The sequence below is a fragment of the Herpailurus yagouaroundi genome, unplaced genomic scaffold (genome assembly GCF_014898765.1).
Source record: "Herpailurus yagouaroundi ecotype Mexico unplaced genomic scaffold, PumYag 141, whole genome shotgun sequence".
Lineage (NCBI taxonomy): Eukaryota > Metazoa > Chordata > Mammalia > Carnivora > Felidae > Herpailurus > Herpailurus yagouaroundi.
In genome coordinates, this window is record NW_024412396.1 from 15909930 (window position 1) to 15924844 (window position 14915).

Genomic DNA, 14915 nt, shown 5'->3' on the forward strand with positions numbered 1-14915 from the left:
AATTCTTTTAGGAATATTCATAAAAGCAGAAATGCTAGATTATATGGTAATTCTATGTTTAAATTTTAGGTAACCATCAAACTGTTTCACAGTGACTGCATCATTTGCGTCCCCACCAGCAATGTACAAGTTTCAATTTCTCCACTTTCTCACCAACTCATGTTATTGTCTGTTTTTTTTTTTTTCTATTATAGCCATCCTGGTGAGTGTGAAGTGGTATTGTGATTTTGATTTGTGTTTTCCTAATGATTAAAGATTTTGAATATCTTTTCAAGTGCTTTTGGCTATTTGCATGTCTTCTTTGGAGAAATGTCTATTCATTTTCCCTTTATTCTGTTCAAGAGATATGTTATATTGATTGATTTTCATGTATTTAACCATCTTGAATTCTTTAAAAAAATTTTTTAATGTTTAATTTTGAGAGAGAGAGAGAGAGAGAGCAAGTGGGGGAGCTGCAGAGAAGGAGACACAGAATCCAAAGCAGGTTCCAGGCTCTAAGCTGTCAGCACAGAGCCTGACGCAGGGCTCAAACTCATGAACTGTGAGATCATGACCTGAGCCTAAGTTGGATGCTTAACTGACTGAGCCACCCAGGTGCCCCTTAACTATCTTGAATTCTTAGGATAAAACTCACTTGACCATGTCATCATAGTTTGCTCCTGGCTCAGTTTGCTAGTACTTTATTTAGGATTTTTGCATCTACACTCATAAGGAAAATGGTCTATAGTTTTCTTTTCTTGCAGTGTCTTTATCTGGTTTTGGTATTAGAGTTATAGAATTAGTTACAAAGTGTTCCTTCCTCTTTTATATTTTGGAAAAGTTTGAGAAGGATTGATGTTAATTTTTCTTTAAATGTTTGGTAGAGGGGGTACCTGGGTGGCTCAGTCGGTTAAGGTTAAGTGCCTGACTTCGGCTAAGGTCCTGATCTCACCATTTGAGCCCAGCATCGGGCTCTGTGCTTACAGCTTGGTCTGGAGACTGCTTTGGATCCTGTGTCTCCTCTCTCTGCCCCTCCCCGCCTTGTGCTCTCTTTCTCTCTCTGCTTCTTCCCAACTTGTTCTCTCTGACTCTCTCTCAAAAATAAATTAACATTTAAATGAAAAAAGAAAGATTAAAAAAATGTTTGGTAGAGTTCACCAGGGAAGCCATCTGGTCCTGGACTTTTCTTTGCAGGAAGGTTTTTGATTACTGATTCAATCTCTCTATTTGTTATAGGTCTGATAAATTTTTCTGCTTTTTCTTGGGTCAGTTTTAGTGGTTTATTTGTCTTTTTATTTTATTTTTAATTTTTTTTCCTTCTGCTTTTTTAGTGGTATTATCAATTTGTTGAGACATTACTGTCATACTTTTCTTCAGTTGCTTTGACAAGATTTCCTTAGCTTTTTAATGTATTTAAAAAGATGATTTAAAGTGTTTATGTAATAGGTCCAATGTCTGAGCTTCCTAAAGGATGGTTTCTATATCTTGTTTCCTATGTTGAGCCATAATTTCTTGTTTTTTTGCATGTCTCTTTTTGTTTGTTTGTTTGTTGTTTTTGTTTTTGGTTGTTGTTATAAACTGGACATTTAAAATAATATAATGTGATAATTGTGGGAATAAGATCCTACTTCTCCCCCCAGGGTTTGTTAATGGTGCTATTTCCTATTGTTGTTCTTGTTTTCTTGTTGTAATTAAAAAAAATTAGTGACTTTCTTGAGCTAACTTTGTGAAGTTTGTATTCTCTGTTGTGTGTGGCCACTGAAGTCTCTGTTTTATTAGCTTAGTGGTCAGGTAATGATTGAATATAGATTTTCTTGAATGCCTGGAACCAATGTGTCTCAGATTTTTGGAGGGGCTCTTTTGTGTGTTGGGACATACCTCAATCCTCAGGCAGACAATTTACAACCCTGAGTTAGTTCTAACTTTCAGCTTGCCTAGAGCCTCAGTGTCAGTCGGAGGTGAAAACTTAGGACTTCTAGTCTTTTCAGAGAATGTGCACAGCCTATGGTGTGCAAATCAATGTAGTGTAGGCACCTGACAATTAGCTTTTTTGATTGTAATGTAAGTGCCTGACATTCAGGTTTTGATTGCTAAGGCATTCATTTAAAAGACATCCATCTTGAATGTGTGTCAACTTCACAACTAGATAAAGAGCCAGGCTGCCCCAACCAAGAAGTTTCCCTTTTTTGGAAAGTTCTTGTTGACCTGGATAATCCTTTGACTACCTGCCTGTGTTTTCTTTCCTGTGCTTTAATTCCCACACTTATGTTTTAAATTCACCAATAAATAGTGAATCTGGTAAACCCTGGGCATCCCACTTCAACTCTAATAAAGTCAGAACCCCAGGTCCATGTCCCATTCCTCTCCCTCCCTCTCCTAACAAACTCACTGTGTGCTCCTTGGTATGCCATGTACCCTTTAGAACTCATAAGTAATAAACCTTGTCTTTTCAAAGTTCCCTGGTAGTTGTTGCTGGGGTATGTGTTGTAGTGATAATAAGAACAGCAAGTGCTGATCCAGCCACAACATTTGCTGTGGTTGGGGAAATGTCTCCGAGGGCTCACCACAAATAGTATGAGCCCAGGTAGTTGCCCACAGGTATTTCCAGTTAATAGCATCACTATTGATAGGCTGAGACTGACCATAAACAACTGATAGACATTCTTATGGCTGAGAGTTACTAAAATATTTATTGTTATCTTTATTTTTCAAGACTACTGCTTATTCCCAGATTATGGGAATAGGGCAAGTTAAAACACTAAACATACTCACTGTTCTTACTGTGATTAGTCATCATTAAAAAGTGCTCCCTGGGTTGCTATAAGCCTTTCAACAATCAATTATGAGGCATACAAATAAACAAGGAAGTATGACCCATAGAAAAAAAAGAAAAAGCCCAGGCATTGGACTTTAACTTGACAAATACTTTTGAGTTTTCATATATTTTTGTCTTTATATTTACTTTATTGGGTGGTTTGGAGATGGATGCTATTTTTGGCTATTCTGATACCATTTTAACCTGGCTGTTTCTGCTAAGCGTAATGTTTTTGAGATTCATGCATTTTATTGCTTATATTATTTGCTTATTTTTATTTTAAAAATGGGATCTTAAGTGGTTATTGCTGGTATGAAATTTTATTTATTGAATTTATTAGATATGCTTTGGCCTACTAGTTTTTCAGTTAATTTTCTTTTTTCCATGAAATATATGGTCACATAATCTACTAATAGTAACATTTTGGTCTTCTACTCTATGTTATTTATACATGTAGTGTTTCTTTACTTGTTGCATTAGGCCTCATCTATCTAATGTTTTATTTTGAAATATGTTTGGTGCAGGAATCTGCAAATATCTCCCGTGGGGTTTAAGTTTTTTTGTTTCTAGTTACTTTTTACTCAGATATAGGTGTTGAATTTTATTGATGGTCATCCTCAGCAGTTACTGAGTTAATCATATGAATTTCCATGTTAATCTGTTAATCTTATGAACTAGCAATGAATTTTCCATGTAGTTCTGGGAAGAATTTCCTTAGTCAAGATTTATTGTTTCTAAATATGATGATTAGTTTCATTTGAAAATATTTTAATTGGGATTTTTTTCCCATTTATTTTCACAAGTAAGGTAAACTATAGGTTTCTCTTTTTTTTATTTTTTATTTTTTATTTATTTTTATTTTTATTTTTTGTGAGAGAAAGCATGAGCAGGGGAGAGGCAGGGAGAGAGGGAGACACGGAATCTGAAGCAGGCTCCAGGCTCTGAGCTGTCAGCCCAGGACTGAGAACAGAACTGTCAAACTTGTGAACCACAAGATAGTGACCTGAGCTGAAATTGGATGCTTAACTGACTGAGCCACCCATGCATCCCTAGTTTTCTTTATTAAGATATTTTTAATCCATCTTTGACATTGTTACATTACGTACATGAAATGTGTTTAGAAATTTCTTTATTATAAAATATTTTCAACTGTAGAAAAAGTACTCATCAGATTTTTCAAAATTTACTCTTTTTGTCATATTCACTTCAGATTGTTTAAATAAATAGGAAATTACAAGTAAAGTAGAGGCCCCCTTTGTACCTGTTTCCAATTCCAATAATTCTCTTCCTCCTCAGGTGTGAATGATATCCTGAATTTGGTGTTCATTATTGTCAGGGTTTTATACTTTAATGTTACATTTATAAACCTAAAATATTGTAAAGAAATTTTTGTAGGATTTCACATTTTACATTTTCTGTTTAGTTAGTATATTTATAAAAAGCTAAATCTCAGGGGCCAGATAGTGTTGGTTTGAAATTCCCAAATATAATAATGAAATTTTCTATTTCTCTTTTCAGTTTTGTCAGTTTTTTTCAATGTCCTTTGAAGCATTGTCATTAGTGCGTAATTTCATATTTTCTGAGGAACTTAACTCTTGTATTATTATGAACTTATCTTCTTTTTCTTGCTAACATTTCTTGTTTTGAAGTGACGTCTACTTTGTCTGATATTAATACAACCACTCCAGTTTTCTTATGATTAATGTTTGTGTGTTATAACCCCCTTAATCCTTTTACTTTTAACTTATTTATATCTTTATACTTAAAGTAAGTTTCCTATAGCAATCATATAGTAGGGTCTTCTTTTTCTCTGCAGTGACAATCTTTGTCTTTTAACTGGAGTATTTAGAACCATTTACATAGAATTATTGATATGGTTGGGTTTATGTTTACTATCTTGCTATTTGGTTTCTATATGCCACATTTGTTTATTGTTTTTTTCCTCCTCTTTACCTACCTTCTTTTAATTATTTTTAAAGCATTTTATGGTATTTTGTACTACTTAGTTAGCTTATTTACCTCTTTGTTTTATTGTTTTATTGTAGGTGCTAATGGATTTTACAATGTGCATATTTAAATTATCCCTATAGATAATATAATGTTTCACATATGGTATAAGAAACTTACAGAAGAATACTTCTTTTCCCTTCTCCCATCATTGTGCTATCATTAATGCATACTTCATATCTATATATGTTATAAAACAATACATTACTAATTTTAATTAAACCATTCATTATATTTAAAAAATTTTTTTAAAGAGAAAAATGTCTCTTTTTATTTTACACACATTTTAAATCATTCTACTACTTATTTCCATTGTGTGCATTCAAGGTTTGACCTGATACCATTTTCCTCCTGCTCAAAGTATTTCCTTTAACATTTCTTGTAATGCAGGTTTGATGGCAATGAATTCTTTCACCTTTAGTTTGCTGAAAAAGTATTTCACCTTTGGTTTTGAAAGATAATTTTGCTGGTTATAGAATATTATGTAGACAGTGTTTTCTTTCAGTACAGGTACTCTAAATATGTTGCTTCATTGTCTTCCAGTCTGCATAATTCTGATAGGAAGCCTGCAATGTTAGTTTGTGGTAATTGTTACCACTAATTATTTGTTTCTTTGTACTTAATGTTTCTCTGGATGCTGATGAGATTTTTTGCTTTATTACTAGTTTTCTTCATTTTGATTATAATGTGCTTGGCATAGTATTCTTTGTGTGTTTCTGCTTGAAATTCATGGAAATTTTTGCATCAAGGGTTTATAGTTGTTATCAAATTTGGAAACTTTTGGCCATTTTTTTCTGTACAAATATTTTCTGCTCCCTTCACACTCCCTTTTCTGGGACTCTAATGAAAGATTATGTTAGACTGGGTATTAATTTTCTTTCAGTTTTTATTTCTCTCTGTGATTCATTTGTGTTGTTTCTATGTCTTCAAGTTGACAAATATTATCTTCCTGCAATGTCTTCTCTGCTATTAATGCCACTCAGTGAAATTTTTATTTTAGATAATGTGTTTTATCTAGACATTCCATTTGATTCTGTTTTTTTAAAGCTTATTTATTTATTTTGAGAGACCAAGTGAGCATGGGAAGGGCAGAGAGAGAGTGGGGGAGGGTCTGAAAGAGGGAGAGAGAGAATCCCAAGCAGGCTCCACACTGTCAGCACACAGCCCTACATGGGGCTCCATCTCGAGCCATAGGATCATGACCTGAGCCAAAACCAAGAGTTAGATGCTTAATTGACTGAGCCACCCAGATGCCCAATTCTTTTTTTTATATCTTATGCTCCTCTTATACTTATATATTTGAGCATTTTATATTTATATTAGAAATTTCAAGGTCCTTATCCGCTAATTCCAACATATCTATCATTTCTGACTCTTTTTCTAATTTTTCTTCTTTTAAGTGTCACATATTCATGCTTCTCCATGAGACTGGTCAAATTTGATTGAGTGCTGAATATTGTGCATTTTACATTGTAGAATATGAGATTTTGTTGTTTTCCTTTCAAAAGTGATGGAGTTTGTTCTAAAAGTCCATTAAGCTACTTGAAGATCAGCTTCATCTTTTCCAGCATTATTTTAAAATGTTATTAAAGTCCTAAGAAGCCATTACTCTAGAGCTGATTTAGCACCACTACCAATGTGTGACCCTTCTGAGGTTTATAGTGAATGTACTAAAAATCTAGAGGAGAAAGGGGGTGTCAAAAGTCGTATCGTCAAATGCCCGTTTTAAAGAGGATAAAACTGAGGTTAAGGGGAGCAAAATAACTTGCCTGTTGATACCTGGTCTGTGACTTTACAGTTTGGGCAGGAGCTGGGTCTCTTTATTACTATTCATTGTTAGACGTTGTGGTGGACTCTCTTCTTACCGCTTCAGCTGAATAGAGACTATATCATAGCACTTAGCATTAGTAGTGATGAAAATGATACTAGCAGTTATACTTATTGAAATTTTAAGTATAATCATACTCCTTCTTGCTTTTGATTAGATTAAATTTTGTTTTGATTTTTTCTTTCTTGTGCAGCCATTTAATAGCCGTGTTTTACAGTATCTCTACCTTTACTCAATTGTCTTATTAAATCTGATGATATACCTACAGATGCCAATAATTTAAAAAGCCGAGAAGTCAGAATAATAGACAAAATATTTTTATTGTGTCTTTTGTTTTATATTTCTCATTTACTGCATAGTATTGATTAGCTTGTATCTATTCCCCACTGATTAAATGAGTAGAATTTTGCTGCATTGAATAATATAGCTCAATGATTTTAAAAACTGTCATTATTTAAATTGTTTTCTTTTTCTTCTTCAAGGATACATCTTTAATGGGGAAAGAGTACGGTCACAAGCCATCTCAAGTGCCAGCGGAGCAAGGATTACAGATAAGTTTTGAGGAACCTCAAATGGTAAAGTCTTTAATAAGAATCCTCCCTGCCAATATTGAAGTAGTAGCCTGTCTCTTGTTGCTAGAATGCTTATCTAAATAAAGAATTTATTTTAGAGGTGTGTTTAACTGTAAAAATACCTAATCCAATATCACTTTGAGAGCCTTGGCTGTTTTCGGTCACTGTTGCCGCCTATCATAGACCTTTGGAGAGAAGGCCCAAAACTCTTTTCAGAAGGGAAAGATTTTAACAATTTCTCTGGTCTAGGCATTTAGATCTAGAAAGTAGTTGGAGAGTTAATTAAAGGTTATTAGCTTCTAAGAAAGCATCATTTTATTTTTTCTATTATTGATGGGGGAAAAATTTTGTGGAGAAATATGGACCGTTGATGACAGAAGTTTGTTTCAGAAATAAAGTTTCCTTTCCATTCATCATTGGCAAAATATTTACAGGATTCAAAGCAATCTGGAACATATTCCCTATGAATGGGACGCAGCTCCATATGTATAGAAATCCGTATTTACATAATACAAATGATGGCACGATGGTCATTTCCTTTATAAAGAATTTGTAAAATATTGTTAAATTGCAAGCTCTATAGTTCCTGAAAATGTGAATCCACATACATAAAACTTCACACTTCATTTTTATGATAATATGTCATGGTTAGAAAATATATGGAATCTTTTCACAAAAGCCATGGATCCAGTGATCTTACTTTCCACAACTGGTTAAACTGCTAGAGTTTGAAATGCTCCTGGGTTGAGACCATGCCTTTTTCTGCTTTGTATTCTCACCTCCTACCTCAGGACCCAGGATGTGCGGCACTAATATGTGGCTAAATCAATTTTGAAGCTTTCCCACATATGCTTTGGGCTTAAGACTGACATCTATGGTAGTTGCCTCTAGGGATCACCATTTACAGGTAGATATTGAAACCTCTGATGTCTAAACTTCTAATAGATATAGTAAATTCAAAATACAAGATTAGTTAGGTGCAGAAAAATAGTTGTTCTTCATTAATAAATGAAGTGACTTAATACCATTTATTATGTTCATATAAAGTATAGGAAAAGATACCATTTTCAGGAACCTATTAAAAAAGGCCAATTATCAGGTGCCTAGCTTAGACATTATCTTGACTATTTAAAATAAAGATTTAAACAAAAATATTGATTTCCTTGTAATTTTGTGGGAACCATTCTCTCAGCTTTGACATTTATAAGCAATCACTGGACCTCTTCTGGCCACTGGCTTTTTAATAGGTAAAGTACCTTTTTTTTTTAAGTTTATTTATTTTGAAAGAGATAGAACGAGAGCAAGAGGAGCAGAGAGAGAGAGAGAGAGAGAGAGAGAGAGAGAGAGAATCCCAAGCAGGTTCCATACTCAGCATGAACCTGATACAGAGCTTGAACTCACATAGTGTGAGATCATGACCTGAGCCAAAATCAAGAGTCAGGTATTCAACCAACTGAGCTACCCAGGTACCCTGACATAAAGTAAGTACCTTTTAATTTGATACCTGGTCATGGTAAAAAGACTGCTCTGTGGTATCTTTCTAAGTACATTTTTTGGGGTGCCTACTCTGCTAGAAAGCAGAACTCTACGTGTCTATCCTACTTGTCCCTTGGAGTTCTAGAAGATTCCTGAGCTGAGATTTGTCTGGGGGAGCATAGAGCAACATGCTCTTATTTGAAGAGGGTCTGTTCTTTCTAAGTTGTGCCTGGCATCCTCAGAGTATGTAGCTTCACTTGTGAACATCTCAGTGCCACAGGCCAAAGGTCTCTCAGTTCTTTGATACAACTTATTTTCTTTAAGTACCCACCATTTTAAATATGATAGTTTTTGAATCATCATGGAGAATGATTTCCTCACATAATTATAAAAAAATCAAGGAACTTATTTATTTACTCCTTTTCTACAATGTGATAGATATTGTTGTAGACATGGTTAATACAAAGATAGAAAAGACAGTTCTTGACCTTGAAGAACTCATTGTATGGAGTAGACCAACAGATAAAGAGACAAAGTACAATACCGTTCAATGAATATTCTAAATAGAGACTAAATACATAGCAGAGGAAGAAACTGATATCATTTTCTCTTATTTATTCATTCACTCATTTACAAATAATTGCTGATGATATATAGTGCACTAAGTACTTCAGACATAAAAGATAGGTAAGACACAATTTCCTTTTTAAAACAAATTTTTTTTAATGTTTATTTATTTTTGAGACAGAGAGAGAGAGACAGAGTGCGACCGAGGGAGGGGCAGAGAGAAAGGGAGACACAGAATCTGAAGCAGGCTCCAGGCTCGGAGCTGTCAGCACAGAGCCTGACGCGGGGCTTGAACCCACGAACTATGAGATCAAAAACCTGAGCTGAAGTCGGACACTCAACTGACTGAGCCACCCAGATGCCCCAGACACAATTTCCTTTTTAAGAAATCCTCAAATTTTAAGGTTTTTAAAAAATGTTTATTTATTTTTGAGAGGTGGGGGGTGGGGGAGTGGGGAGACAGAGAGAGAGAGGGAGACACAGAATCTGAAGCAGGCTCCAGACTCTGAGCTGTCAGCACAGAGCCCGACATGAGGCTCAAACCCACGAACCATGAGATCATGACCTGAGCCGAAGTTGGATGCTCAACTGATTGAGCCACCCAGGGGCCCCAGACTTTAAAGTTTTAATGTACTTAAACTTTCTGTTCTCAGGATGCCTTTAAACTCTTAGAAAATATTTTAAGGACCCAAAGGAGTTTTTGTTTATGTGGATTATTTCGACCAATATATACCATAATTGAAATTAAAACTGAGAAAAATATAAAATATTTATTCATTAATTTAAAATAATAACACAATTATTATGTTCAATTACATATGAACACAAAACATATTAAGAAAAAAATTGTATCCAAAAAATAATTTAGCAAGAATGGTAGCATTGTTTTACTTTTTTTTTGCAAATCTCTATAATACCTGATATAATAGAGAGCTAGAGTCTCATATCTGTTTCTGCATTCAATCTGTTGTGTATTTTCTTTTGGTTGAAGTATATTCAGTAGGTCTTGTCTCATACAGATTGAAAAGGGAGTAATATTTTAATAGCCTTTTAACATAATTATGGGTACTATTCTCTATTAATACATCCAAACTGTATAAGTGGTAGTTTCTTAAAGATGAGTTGCAATGGGGAACCTGAAACAAGATAAATTAACTTATTGTATATCCTTACATTAAAATCCATTGATCTGCCTTGCTCTTTGAATGGCTCTTTACCCCTGTACACTTTTGTAATCTCATGTGTTAATCATTTGAAAAGTACTGGTTCAGGGGTGCCTGGGTGGCTCAGTTGGTTGACTTTGGCTCAGGTCATGATCTCAGGGTTCGTGGGTTCAAGCCCCACGTGGCTCTCTGTGCTGACAGCTCAGAGCCTGGAGCCTGCTTCAGATTCTGTTGTTCCCCTCTCTCTCTCTGCCCCTCCCCTGCTCATGCTCTGTCTCTCTCTCTCTCTCTCTCTCTCTCTCCTTCAAAAATAAATAAACATTAAAAAAATTAAAAAAAAGAAAAGTATTGGTTCATTGTTCTACCTACTACTGCTTTTGCATCATCACTGCAAATGTCAACACAGTGAAAAAAGCAAATAAGGCTTAGTATTATTTTGAAAATAGTTTTAACACTGCAGATCATCTGAAAGGGGCTCAAAGATTGCCAGGAGTCTGTGGAACACACTTTGAGAAGTGCTAGTCTGTTGGGTATAGGGGAAGGAGGGTAAGAGAGTACAGGTTGGAATCAGGTTTTCTAGGTTCAAACAGAGCACTGCTACTTACTGTCAGTGTGACCTTGGGCAGGTTACTTAATTCTGTAAGTCTCCATTTCTTCATCCACAAAATGGGGTTACAAACAGTTCCTACTTCATGGAGTTGTGGTGGAAGATTAAATGAGATAATGCTTCTATATGTTGATGATTACAACTGTGATAATGATTACCTAGACAATTATAATACAGTATGATACATGCTGCAATAGATGCAGGGCACAGAGTGATAGGACCAGTAAACATTTTGTGGAGAAATAAGGCTGGGATGAGTACTAAAGAGGGTCATTTGCCTCTCCTCAAACTTTTCTTCCTCATTTTCTATTTTGGAGGGTGGTACCTTCATCTGTTTAGTCCTCCAAACCAGAATGCTGGGAGTGTGTGTTGAGGCCAGTAGAAGAGAAATTCAAAAGAGAGTGATAAACAGTGCCAAATCTGTGGTGCATGAAACGAATGAGTTTGTCATAAGTAGACAGCATAGGGCCTATGGCACCTGTCCCTCGAGGGTATCTATTCTGCCATTTTATGAAAAAGATTTTGTTAACCTCTTTTTTTATCATTGAGGAAAATGAGACTAAAAAGTGTTAATTAACTTGACCAAAATCATACATCTGTTAATTGACAGATATAGGATTTGAATAATGTCCCATCTAGTTACAATAAATTACAGTAATGTCCAGTAAGCAGTTTTATAAAAATACAAGCTCCAGATTAAAGTTTAATTTTATAAATGGAAATTTCTTGGTTTAGCCATCCCTTTTGGCGTAATAAAGACATTTATGTAGTATTTGGTACTGTTTGCCAGCTTTACCTCTTATTTTACTTATTAGCAAATGAATGTATCAAGAACAAAGTGATACAATTGCATTTTCAAGTCATTCTCTAGAATTCAGATTTTTAGGTAAGTCAGACTAGTTTTATCATCTGTTAATTTGAGGCAGTGAAGTTTTAACTGCCAGTACTCCATAATCCCAAATAATCTTGGTTTAAAATTGGTTAATATCCAAATATGGCTATAAAGATATTTTCCATAAGACTTGGTGAGATACAGATTAAGTCAGTGAGACTTTTTTTTTTTTAATGTTTATTTCTTTCTTTTGGGAGAGTGAGAGAGAGAGAGAGACACCATGAGTGGGAGTGGGGCAGAGAGAGAGGGAGAGAGAATCCCAAGAAAGCTCTACACACAGCATGGAGCCTGATGTGGGGCTTGATCTCATGACTATGAGATCATGACCTGAGCTGAAATCAAGAGTCAGATGCTTAACCAACTGAGCCACTCAGGCGCCTCACTGAGACATTTTTAAGGAAGACAAAATAGTTTTAAGAGTGATATTTTGTGAGAATTTTTCATTAGGGCTTTGGATAGAGTTGGGATGTCTGGGTGGTCTTCTTGAGACTTCTGGGTCAGCTCTTCTTTGAGGACCTGAGATCAGTCTTCTGGAGGAGCATCTGGCTAGTAGGAGCCACATTTATTAGGACCAGAGAACGTCGGATTGGGCAGAGGTCAGTTGTTTCTGTGGGTCTTGATTCTGTATGCGTGTGGGGTGAAGTCAGGGTAAGACTGAAGTCTTATGATTTCCTTAGAGTTGGTGCATAATAACCTGGGGGTAGTTGTATTTTCTGAGACAAGAGCCAGAGGAAATAATTTGGTAGCCTTTACATTTTTAACTCAATTTGAGTTTCTATTTCAAAATCTTCACAGGAAACTTACTATCTTTGTTTAATTTCAATCATGCATTTTTATAATCATTTTATGGTTAGAAACATTGTGTGACTTAAAACTTTGGAAGGACCAATAAGAAGATCTTAAACGTACATTTATGTTTTCCTACAGAATGTGCTTGAGGAACTTCCTGAAACTTTATCAAGTATTTTCCAGCTTGAACAAGAGGATGTATTGGAGTGGGGAGTCTCAGAAACAGAAAGCATAGTATTTAAATCTCAGGAAACTCTGGAAGTTCAACCAGCAGATGAATCAAGTAAACTTTTGAAAGGTGAACAGCCCATAGGTGATTCCAAAGCAGCCAAATCTTTAAAGGTAAAACATTATTTGTGTTGGAAACAGTTATGATTGTTGAGGATGTGCAAATGTGAAGAAATGGCCTGGGTAAGGGCCAAGGCATGGAGGTAGGTTCCCCCTGAAAAAAGGGCTCTCTAATATGCAAATTGTGTTTTGCAGACTTTTAGTCTCAAACCTAATTACAACTCTGAAGAGAGAAGACACATATTTAAGGAGTGAAGGAACCTCAGGGCTTTCAGAAATTGACCAAGAGTCCTCCCATTACCATCTTGAGGGAGTCAGGAACTGTAGCCCAGGGACCAGGACTGGGTGAACTTTGTATATTTTACATCTTTGCCCTGTTTATAGGTTATCCTAACCCTGAGTCTTTTCCTATTGTGAGAATGCTTTCCAAATTCATTTTATATATGTGTAATTTAATAATTTTTACCATGTTTGTGTATTGCCTTACTACTATTTGCTTATTACTTTTCTTTAATCTGAGTTACTTTTTGACTTAAATGAGTTTATTTAAAATGGCACATTTTTTTTAATGTTTAGTTATCCTGAGAGAGAGAGTGGGTGGGGGAGGGGAAGAGAGAGACAGGGAAAGAGAGACCCCAAGCAGGCTCTGTGCTGCCAGCGCAGAGCCTGATGCTGGGCTCAAACCCATGAACTGTGAGATCATGACCTGAGCCGAAATCAAGAGTCGGATGCTTAACTGACTGAGACACCCAGGGACCCCAAAAATGGGTACATTATTATTAGGATTAAAGAAGCCACTTTTTTTTTCTGAACCACAAAATACTGTCTTGATTATTACCATGGATAGCTCTCTGACTTACTCAAATGGATACTACTCCTTGGGTAATAACCTTCCCTCTCATTTTGGGTCCCCTCTCCCCACTGAAGACCATGTTCCTGCTCTGTTTTCCCCAGTTCAACTGGCCATTCTTCAACATGTGCCACAAATCCTAACTCTGAAACCTTGGATTTATCTGTGATCTTCCCTTCCCTTGCTTTCACCCATAATCAGTCTCCAAGGCTTAGATACCTCCTAACATTATTATTTTTTTTAAGATTTTATTAAAAAAATTTTTTTTTCAACGTTTATTTATTTATTTTTGGGACAGAGAGAGACAGAGCATGAACGGGGGAGGGGCAGAGAGAGAGGGAGACACAGAATCGGAAACAGGCTCCAGGCTCCGAGCCATCAGCCCAGAGCCTGACGCGGGGCTCGAACTCACGGACCGCGAGATCGTGACCTGGCTGAAGTCGGACGCTTAACCGACTGCGCCACCCAGGCGCCCCAAGATTTTATTTTTAAGTAATCTCTACACCCAATTTGGGGCTCAGACTCATGGCCCCAAGATCAAGAGTTGCATGCTCTACCAGATGAGCCAGCCAGACACCCTGCCTCCTAACATTGCTTGTAATTTTTTTTCCTTGTCTTTTCCAGTTGCCCTCAACCTAGTCTGGGTCCTGGTGACCTTATGTTTGGATTAGTGCAGTTTCCTCCTGTTGTTGTTTTTTTCCTTCATTTCTCAAGCCCTACTTTCTTAAGTTCATTTTCCTGGCATATTGATCTTTTGGGAATAATGGGTAATAAGGAAGGTGCACAAATAATAGTTGACCAGAGAAAATCCACCATTGCTATGGAGAAAGGACTTATCCTATGATGAGCTACAGACTTCATCAGAAGTCATGCTATCTTTCTAAAGCTTACACTTGGGGTATGAAATGAATTCTGCCAAGGCTAAGTGAACCCACTCATTGCTAACTCTTCCAGGTGAATCCTGTGTTTCAGGCTGACACCTTCTAGGTGTGGAGATCTTAGATACTCTTTTCCTTTCTCTTTTCTCTTTCCTTTCCTTTCCTTTCCTTTCCTTTCCTTTCCTTTCCTTTCCTTTCCTTTTA

The 14915-nt window shown here is 36.0% G+C and overlaps 1 protein-coding gene across 1 annotated transcript in view; it reads left to right on the plus strand.

Moving 5' to 3' along the window:
• Nucleotides 1-14915, plus strand: part of TTC6 (tetratricopeptide repeat domain 6) — a 209369-nt gene that overhangs the window by 58105 nt on the left and 136349 nt on the right. The window contains exons 2-3 of the mRNA XM_040476984.1: nt 7112-7204; nt 12834-13037. Of these exons, the coding sequence (XP_040332918.1) occupies nt 7124-7204; nt 12834-13037 (285 nt within the window). The 5' untranslated portion in view covers nt 7112-7123. The remainder of the gene's footprint in view (nt 1-7111; nt 7205-12833; nt 13038-14915) is intronic.